Source organism: Coloeus monedula (assembly GCF_965178545.1).
Source record: "Coloeus monedula genome assembly, chromosome: 12".
NCBI classification, from domain to species: domain Eukaryota; kingdom Metazoa; phylum Chordata; class Aves; order Passeriformes; family Corvidae; genus Coloeus; species Coloeus monedula.
Window position 1 is genome coordinate 12,539,094 of NC_138792.1, and position 9,913 is coordinate 12,549,006.

At 38.8% G+C, this 9,913-nt stretch overlaps 1 protein-coding gene across 2 annotated transcripts in view; it reads left to right on the top strand.

Annotated features, from left to right (window-relative positions):
* KLHL13 (kelch like family member 13) overlaps nucleotides 1-9,026 on the top strand; it is an 85,866-nt gene extending 76,840 nt beyond the window's left edge. For both annotated transcript variants that reach the window (XM_082289549.1, XM_082289550.1), the window contains 2 exons: nucleotides 823-936; nucleotides 2,524-9,026. In XM_082289549.1, the coding sequence (XP_082145675.1) occupies nucleotides 823-936; nucleotides 2,524-3,011 (602 nt within the window). In that variant the 3' untranslated portion in view covers nucleotides 3,012-9,026. The remainder of the gene's footprint in view (nucleotides 1-822; nucleotides 937-2,523) is intronic.
* The last annotated feature ends 887 nt before the right edge of the window (nucleotides 9,027-9,913 follow it).

Consider the following 9,913-nt stretch of genomic DNA (forward strand, 5'->3'; position numbering starts at 1 on the left):
ATCGTAAAGTCACTATATTATGGGGTTTTTGAGGATCTTGTGCCCCTCTGATCATACTGTAGTATTCAAGCTGCCAACACCTAGAGCTTGCTCCATTACTGAATCTGCTTTTTATTTGTATTCTCTGTGGTTGTTGCACACCCTTTTCCTGCAACCTGCATCTCTCCCATCTTACATTGAAGAGAGGTTTTCTTCTCAGGAATCCATTTTGCACTGACTCCTGGGCAAGGGTTTCTTCTTAACTTAGTACTGTCTTCTGTGATTTCTGATCTGATAAATCCCTTGATAATTTTAACATTCCAACTCGCAAAGAAAACTGCACAAATAGAGTTATACATCAACACAGGCACTGCTTTTCTCCTTTCCAGATTCAGGGATGTTTCATCTCTTTTTTTTTTTTTTTTTTTTTTTAAGGGTGGCTTTTGTAAATTGATGTGGTGACTTGCATATGCTGTGCTGTATATTGCTGCGCAAATCCTTAATAAAACCCTGCAATACAATAGAAAATTAGTCGGCAAGGGATAGAGTGTTCTGTCAGCAAGTTTGCTGATGGTACAACCGAGCTGCACAGGATCCTGTGCAACCTGTTCTTGGTACCCTGCTTTAGCAGAGGGGTTGGACTAGATGTTTTCCAGAGGCCTTTTCCAACCCTATCTGTTCCGTGTTTCTGTGATAGTGCTCAACAATTCCCTTGAGACTTCCTCAGCTGAACAGTGTTACTTGTTGGCACTTCCTCTGTGAATGTTTCTGCCAGTGCACTGTGCTCAGCACCAAACTGCCGTGCTGGCTTCAACACTTTATGCTCTCATTTGTTTCCAACAGCCACTGTGGAATGTTACAACCCCAGAATGAACGAGTGGAGCTACGTTGCAAAAATGAATGAACCCCACTATGGTCACGCTGGAACCGTGTATGGGGGGTTAATGTATATTTCAGGTAAATCATGCCTGTGATATCATCTCTGTGAAACAGAGTTTCTTATCTAACAGTTACTTATCTAACTTTTTCTGTTTCAGCAGCAGATAGTACAAATTAGTCTGTGGTTGCAGTAGGATTGCCATGGTATCAGTAGTGATGCAGTTTCATATGAAGCTGGTCAAACAGCACATATACTGCAGGTGCTGACAAAATTGTTGTAGATAATATTATTAGTAATGGAATAGCTCTGAATTCCAAAGCAGTTACTCATTTTACCAATCAGAATAGTTTTCTGTAGCCACATATATAAATTTATATAGTAATATAATTAAATATAATATTGTTATAATATATTTTATTATATTATAATTGTGTGTAACAGTATTAAATAATTATATAATTGTATTATAATATAGCAATGTAATTCAACACACCCTCCCTATAAACTTTGGAAAGCACTGGAAATTGTATTACTTTAAAGAACAACTTTTGCCTTCATGGAGGTAATAGAAAGGGCTAAGTTCTCATGTTAATCATAGTATGTAAGTGATATCTGTACTTTCACTGGTTTTTTATTTGGAATTTGCTTGGTCCTGTATGTCACCGAGGTTATAGTTTCATTCAATTTTTTTCCAAATGAGTTGTCTGAAAATCTGCTATTAGCTTAATTTTTAAAGAAGATTCAATCTGTCTGTCAGTGATCATTGCAGAGATCACAGGCCTATATTCTCCTACTGAAATTTTAAAGTATGTTGTCTTAAGAACTAAACTGAAATTCAGGGCAGGAGGTGGGACAAGGTTGCTTAGCTGACAAGAACTGGTGGGGAGATGTGCTGGCACAGTTTGATTTAGGGGCCCTTGTGCCAGTAGACTAGGTGGAATTTGTTTTAGAATTTACTATAAGGTACAGGTGCTTATTTTTCTGGAGCAAGTCCATTGAACTCCTATTGCTGTGCTGTTACCAGTTGTGTTTTGTCCATTTTGCTTGTTTTACTGCAGGTGATACATGAATATGCTGTCTGCTGTGTGTTTTTCATGTAGATCCCACAGATTTTTCTTTTCCTTTTGTCCTGAAGCCTCTCCAAATGCTTTTGCAGGGACCTATGGAGAAAGCAAATGTAGAGGGAACCATATGTAACTATTAACAGAAGAATATCTAAAATGTGTGTCCTCTATTCACTTGAACTTGTTGAAAAAAGTTTTCTCATGAAAATTCTACTATGTGATAGGACTACTTAAGACACAGCAGCATAGTATCAAAATTTGAAAGGGAAATGGATTCTTTATAGTGAGAAACAAAACTAGCAAAATGAATGAATATAAGCCAAGAAATAATTTTGCAAGACAGAAGCATAGGTAACAGTTTTTTGTTCCTTTAATCTGCCAGTATAAATTGTGTAATGAGGTGCAGTGTGAGACATGGCTTCTGTCCATATTCCCATTTAAAGGAACAAATGTCATTTGAAATGGAGTACTTCCGTGATAGTAATCTAAGCTAGAGTGAAAAAGTTTTAAGGAAGATGGAATTCTTTCAGTAAAATGTATTTTTTTGTTACCTAATGTGTATTAAGGTGAGCACTACTCTAATGTGTTTTGTTTCTCTAGGGGGAATTACCCATGATACTTTCCAAAAGGAACTCATGTGTTTTGACCCTGACACAGACAAATGGACTCAGAAAGCTCCGATGACGACAGTCAGAGGTCTGCACTGCATGTGTACTGTAGGAGACAAGCTGTATGTTATTGGTGGAAATCACTTTAGAGGAACAAGTGATTATGATGATGTTCTAAGCTGTGAATATTACTCGCCAACTCTAGACCAGTGGACTCCAATTGCTGCCATGTTACGTGGGCAAAGTGATGTTGGGGTTGCTGTCTTTGAAAATAAAATCTATGTTGTTGGAGGATATTCTTGGAATAACCGGTGTATGGTGGAAATAGTTCAGAAGTATGATCCAGAAAAAGATGAGTGGCATAAAGTATTTGACCTTCCAGAATCCCTTGGTGGCATTCGAGCCTGCACTCTCACTGTTTTCCCTCCAGAGGACAATACAGGGTCACCGTCTAGAGAGTCTCCTCTTTCAGCACCTTAGAACCATCCCTTGACTTACGATGTTGTAGTAACACCTCTGCAGTGCATCATGGGGTCTATTATTTTTCTTCAGTAGTTTCTGTTAGGCTTAGCCTACAGCATTTCATACAATTACTGGAAAAAAAAAGACTTTGACATTATTTGTGCTGTTTGTTTGGCCTAGAATGTCTCTGAAGTGGTTAACAAAATCTATGTACTCGCCCAAGCCAAATGTTTAACAAATGAGAGGGTATTGTCTATAAAATGTATGATCTAGGTACGTTATTAATGTTGTATGTTGGGTGTGAAGTACCTTATAGCTTACATTTGGGAGCCCAGTGAGTCAAATTTGAAGACTTTGTATTGAACGTGTCACTAAATTTCATGTTGAAATCCTTCTTTCGTTTTTGACTGCAGATTACAAGGGTAGGTAGACCACATCAATGTGAGCTGTCTGAAGGTTGCCAAGGGACCTGAGCTACCTCCCTCTTTTCACAGAGTATTTTTGACATATCCGTTTACCCACCTGACGTTGTGGGTGCTTTCAGAGCATATGAAGTTTCTTAGGGAGAGGGAAGAAATAAAATAATTTTAAAATATTAGCACTGTACAGGAGCAGACCTTGTAGAGGCCAGGAGTTTTTTATAACATATATTGAGTGTTTTTCCTGAATCAGTTGAGTGATGCTTCAAACAAAACATCTTAAACATGTGTTTTCTAATTCTTTCTTTGTTTTTTCAGGTATTGGCTTCCGCTTGCATGGGAGCACACACTATTAACAAATGGGAATTCAGTACAGCTGTGAATTCTGTTGTATGGCTGTACTGAATATAGGTAGTTAAGGGCTAGAAATGGTAACTTAAGCCACTGAGTTTGACCAAATGGTTCCATCAGATCAAATTTAATCTACCTTTTCTCCTCTGCTGTTGAGATAACTTGCATAATGTGTCCTCTGTATAGTCTCAGTTAATAAGGTTATTTAGCACAAAGTGCAGCTTCAGCAAGAGAGCTACTTTTGCTCAGTGAAGCTGGACTACCACATTTTACCTTCCTTTGTTCAATAAAACTTTTAACGGCAGTTACCCAGTCTAAGCTACCTCATTAATGTATTTGGTTTTTTTCCTCTGCCTCACTGTCTCCAGGATACGCATTACGTATATCTGTGTGGGTAGATGAATTTGCTAGGAAACCAATGCAGAAGTGATAATGAATGGGTATTTTTGACCTACTTTTAAGAAATTGTTTTGGTCTGATGTGTTCATTTTATTGTTAGGGACTGATGAAAAAACAGTCTTAATGTTTTTTCCTTGGAGAACTGCTTATGTGTGCAGCTGTGCAAATTCACAAGAATCTTTACATGCTCCAAAATACAATGCATTGCTGAGAAACTGCAGCTCTGATTATGCCATTGTGCTTGTTCTGAACTTCCCATCATGTTACAAGTAATTTTGCTAATGAACACAGTCACAGGGGTATCCTCTGGGGAAAACTGTTTAAACCAGCTTATTGTATTACCTATTAACAATAACCAAGTAAAGCTTAATAGACTTTTGCTGGGAGTTTGCTATTTGTGTTTTGTCCCTGCTTGGTGCATCAAGCAGCAGGATTACTCTGGTGTCAGTTTTGGAAGTACTGATATTTATTTACTCTTTATGCAGTTTACTAGTAATGGTCACTACCAAAATCTATGTGTAAGCTTTAGGTTTCATAATTGTTTTGGTTAAAATCAAAAGCAGTTCTTCCTCTAAAAAAATTGAAGTCTTAATTCCATGTGATTGTGCAAGGTGTTGTTGTAGGTGGTATAGTGGCACCAGTGGATACTCCTGGAAACTGGCTAGTGAAGATAAATTGACTCATCTAATACTAAGTATTAGTATTAGATGAGTCTACTCTTCTAAGAATACTCTTCTAATGCTGTGCAAAGCACTGGATAGAAAAATATTGCTCTGTCGTTTAAGGATTTGTCAGTTGTTTAAGTGTCACATCTACTAATTTTTTTTCCCAGCTCAGAGACCAGATTTTAGACCCTGCTAGAGTTTAAGTACCCTGAAATCCGTATTCAGTGTCTCTTTTATTAATTAAACTGAAAAGTGTTTGAAGGAGTTGCAATTCCTTCAGGATAGTGTAAATATATCCTGCTGTTTGTATGCTGAGGATGGGGGACACACTGTTTAAAAGTGGGTATCTTCACTGGTATTCTCTGTTTGGAAGAAGCTTAATATGGGTTCTGATCATTCTGAGGCGGTTTAAAGTCAGGATGCCAGTTTTGTGTCTGAGTCTTGAATAGCCAGGAGCTGGTATATGGCCACAATGTTGAGATTTTTTTTTTAAGTGACTCATTATCTGTTACACGTAAAGTGGAATAATTATTTTTGAACATTTTGTCATCAGTGGATTAAATGTAGTGCTTCAATCAAATTAATCTTTGGGTTTTTTTTTTTAAATTTCCCTCCAGATTAAAGTGTTTATAATGACATTAGTTAACATTTACTCATTAGGATTGAAAAGCAAACATCAAGGACTTGCCCAAAACTGCAAACTGGTTTCTTCTGTAATGTAGTATAAAATAACTTGATGCTCATTGCATCTTTCTTAACCATAGCATAAGAAACCCTTTCCATCTCTGAATCCACAGCTGTAGGTATACATATGGATACAGCAAATACCCATCTCCGTTTCCAGTCAGGCTGCCTCTTCATAAATCTTCAATTCTTTCATTTTGCAGTTGTAGTACCTAAATCAGAAAAGCATCTGGATAAAAGGCAGTTATAGCTATTTGACTTGAATGAAATAAGACTACATGGTGTGCCAGCTGGGAGGGCCACGGGAGCTGTCTGCCGTCTCCCAGTGATGCAGACACAGACTGCAAAATTCATTCACACTTCGCTTTTTTGGTGCCCAATTAGCAGCAAATGTAAAAAGTGCTCACTTCCATATACAATTTGCCCAAAGGCCCATCTGCAAGACCTAGCACTCTGACTCCAGACATCTGAGATGACATTTCCCTTGTTCTGTGTTTTGAGATAGGACAAGAATGATGGGGAAGAAGACCTGGGAAAATCCAGGTTATGTAAAGTTTCTTTGCCCTGTTCACATCAGAGAGTTGATCATCTATAGATGTCCATTTTTCTGTGATTCTCCTTCCCTTAGAAAGTTGTAAAGTCCAAGAGCCTGGTCCAGGGAAAGCAATTCCTGCCAAAACCCAGCCAATCTCATGGCTTCTTGGGATAATGGAGTTGTGCTGACGGGGTGAGCACTGGTGCAGCAGAATGTGTCTGTCTGACAGCCTGGCTATGGCTCTAGAGGCCCCTTGTGTGAAAGAATCACTCTACCTGTTCTCAGGACAAAAGTGTGATGTTTTCCTATAAACAGTGCAGTTTTTAAATTCCCCATTCTGTTTCTGAGGGGTGGGATCTCTAAGGAGTAACATTTTAGTAACAGTCTGAAGCTCAAACCAGTAGTCTGGTTCTTTAGTGGAATAATGGAAATCATGGATTAGGGCACTTTGCATGCAGATAAATAAACTTCTCCCTAAAGGTTTACAGTCTTAATCTGATGGGCTGGTTGGACATCAAAAAATAATTCGATACCACAGCAACAAGTGCAGTACAAATGTCTGGAGAAGTTTGTAACCAAAGAGTTGGGGATGATTTGATCAGGAAAGATCATAGCACTTTTCTTTGCAAAGTTCATTCTGCCTACCAGAATCGTTGTTCCTTCTCAATTTGCCCTCCAGCTGGTGATTGCCTCACCTTTATGCTGGTGTCTGACTCTGCTGGTCACTGTTTTTTTAATCCTTTGGTTTTGTAGCTGACATCTGTTACTTCCTCTGCTCCTGGTAAGAACAGATAAAAGCTGAGGCTTTTTTAGTGGCACTGTCATTATGTCAAGGGAGAAAATAGCCCATTGTTGATAAATGTATTCATAATTCAGCTTGTGCATTCTTGGAAATATATAAGCAGTTTTAAGATAGTAAAAGGTATGTGCATGTTGCAGGAGTAAAGCCGTTTCCTCCTGGCTTGCACCTTACGTGGTGTGTGTGGGGTTGTGTGCGGTGGTTACCCAGAGATCTGGAGGGAGAGTCAAGCTCTCATGTGGCACTTTATGCTTTCCATACTCTGTAAAAGTGTTCTTTACTTGCACACCATATGTAGTTTATTGGGTATTTTTTCTTTTGTATTTTAGTTTAAATGTGAATAATGATTCTTTCTGTGCAAATGTGGTCAGAAAAAAAAGTCTTAAAGGGCAGAGTTATACTTTGCTTAACTGATGAATTTTTTGGTCCTGTGAGTATTGCAGGACCCATTCAGCTGTGAGAAGCTGATTGCAGTTTGAGAGCAAGCTAGGAAATTTGGATGGCTTTCCTGCCTGTCACCAGTTCACATGTTCTTGTTGCCAGTCTTTTACAGGTCATTAAGTGAACTTCTCAGTCCTAAGGCTCCATATTTTGATGTCCGGCTCTGTTGGACCTGCTGATTACCCACTCTGGGGAAAACGTGGTGGGATGTGTTTCACAATCTATCTTACTGAAACAACATGGCTAGTTTTTTTCAGGAGTTCCACCATCAGTGACACACAGGAGTCCTCCAGAGTTCTTTAATGACCTGGTAGTTTGTATAGATGATGTAGCCCAGATAACCTGGGAGTGGTGCTACAGCAGGAGCCATGAGTGGCTGACATTCCTGAGGGGATGGTCTCCAACTATATGTATTATTTTGGCTCAAGTGCTGGTTTTTTTCCCCATCTTTGGGAGTATTTATTGCTGCTGTCTGAGTTTTAAACTTTTTATTCATTAAATGAGTAATGCCTCTTTGAGTCTGTAGTGGGAGCGAAAGGTTCAGGTGGCTCTTTCAGAGCTTCATGTTATTAGTCTATCTACATAGTTATTAAATCCTTTCTATTTGGAGCTCTGTTTCCTAACCATTTAGAAGAAATTGGTTTGCAGTGTGAAAAGATGTCAGATGAAAATGTGTGTGTGACTGGAACAGAAAGGCATATTGTTTTAGACTTTTTTTTGTCATGATTTAGAGGTTAGTTTGGACTTGGAGCTCCCACAGATTGAATAGGGAGTGAGATATATATATATATATATATTTTTTTTTTTTTTTTTTAAATAACTTATAGTTGGCTTAAGTGAGTCAAAACTCAGTTGTTTGTACCTGCTTGCACTCTTGGCTGGCTGGTTGCTATATTCTCCATCAGACCACAGCATTCTGTGCTGTCTGCATCTGTTCCCTTGTGTAAGAGCATCTCCTGTCTTCCCTGCTGGCTGTTGATCGAGTTCCAAAATAAATCTGAGCTTGGATTCTTCTATCTAAAGTACCTGTGGAGCTAAAGAGCATGTGGAGCTGTGGATTGAGGGCCATGGCTTTGACATTTAATTCCCCACCAGCCCCTCACTGCTTTGCAAGATGTTCCCCAACCCAGCTAAAATCTGTGTGCAGGATGCAAATCTCTCAGGCTGAAAATTTTAGTAACCTGGGCGTGTAAAGACCACCCAAGTGTCCTCGTCCTCTTTTCAAGGAGAGTTGTGCACTTGAGCTACTGAGTGCTCTGGAAGGGGGCAGACACGGGAGCTCCTTGGGTAACTATACTTTTTTTTGGCCTTTGATTCTGCTCTTTCTTCTTTGCCCAGATGGAGATCTTGGGAGGGAAGGTCAGGATTTGGTCACACTTTCCAGCTCTCAGTAGAGAGCAAGCTTGTTTATTCTCATCTGTCAGTACAACACTGCAGGAAAAAGAACTGTAGGAGCAGTTCAGATTTTAAACATTGTGTCACAGAACAGTATTAATTAATAAAGGAAAAATTAGTCTGTTTTAACCTGTGTTCCTCATAACCAGGATTGTTCGAAAATACTTGGCTTCTGTTGAATTAACAACTTTGCCTTTGCCTCCCTTGTTCAACATTACTGTAAAAAAAAAAAATTGCTTGGTTTCTTTTCCATTTGTTTTTCATTGCTTGTAACCTTTTCTTAGAAATGTGGAAATAATTTTCCTTAAATGTTTTATGCACCGAAATAAACACACCACTGATCACCTCCCCATGTTTCTTACTCAGTGCCTGCCAAGTGTATCTTTTCATATTTTTACCCAGATGTTTGACAGCTGTCAATAAACACCATTACAGAGTCATAAAATTCCTGCTGATGGGTGCCGCATTTTTAGTCATCTCTTTTCTTAAACACTTCTGGAAAAAAATTGCATTGAAGAACGGGCCTGCCCTGTTTCATACATTTAAATGGAGATTGTTTTGGCCTGTGCTTAACTTTAGTTTTGAATATTTTAATCTTTCAGATACATAATTGCAACAAGTGCTTACAATAGCTGTTTTATGGAGTGTGTATTCCCTGCTTGTACATGGACGAAGCACTAGGTGGTGAGGTTTCCTTGGCCCCTGCCTCCGAAAGACACTCATTGAATGTGATGTTCTTCCATCTTCAGGGTAACATCCTTGTGTAACTGAAGAACCTCTACCAGGGTCAGGAGCAGTGAACTTAGAAGGAAAATCAAAGCAGCTCCCTAACTACAGTTAAAGCACAGCTCAAGTTTCCAGAAAGGGGAGAAAGAGCTGCTGTCCCTTAGGCATGTTTTGTCAGGAGTTGAGGATATTAGCAATGAAAGGATTGTTGCTGTAATTAAAGACAATTAAATAAATGTCTACGTCTGTCCCCAAAACAGAGAGAGATTGCTTCTGTTGGTATACCACACTATTAATATTTGACTTCGTGTGTATATGGGATGTCTCAAGTGCTCATATCACATAAGTGATGCCCTAGTTCCCATTAGTCACAGTGTTTTCTATCTAGTCAATTCTGAATAATGTTTTAAATTAACATAGAATATTAGAGGGTACACTTTTCTGGGTTTTTCCTAAGCGTTTTTTAAAGAGGGTTTATGTATCTAGTTATTTCAGCATTACTGCAT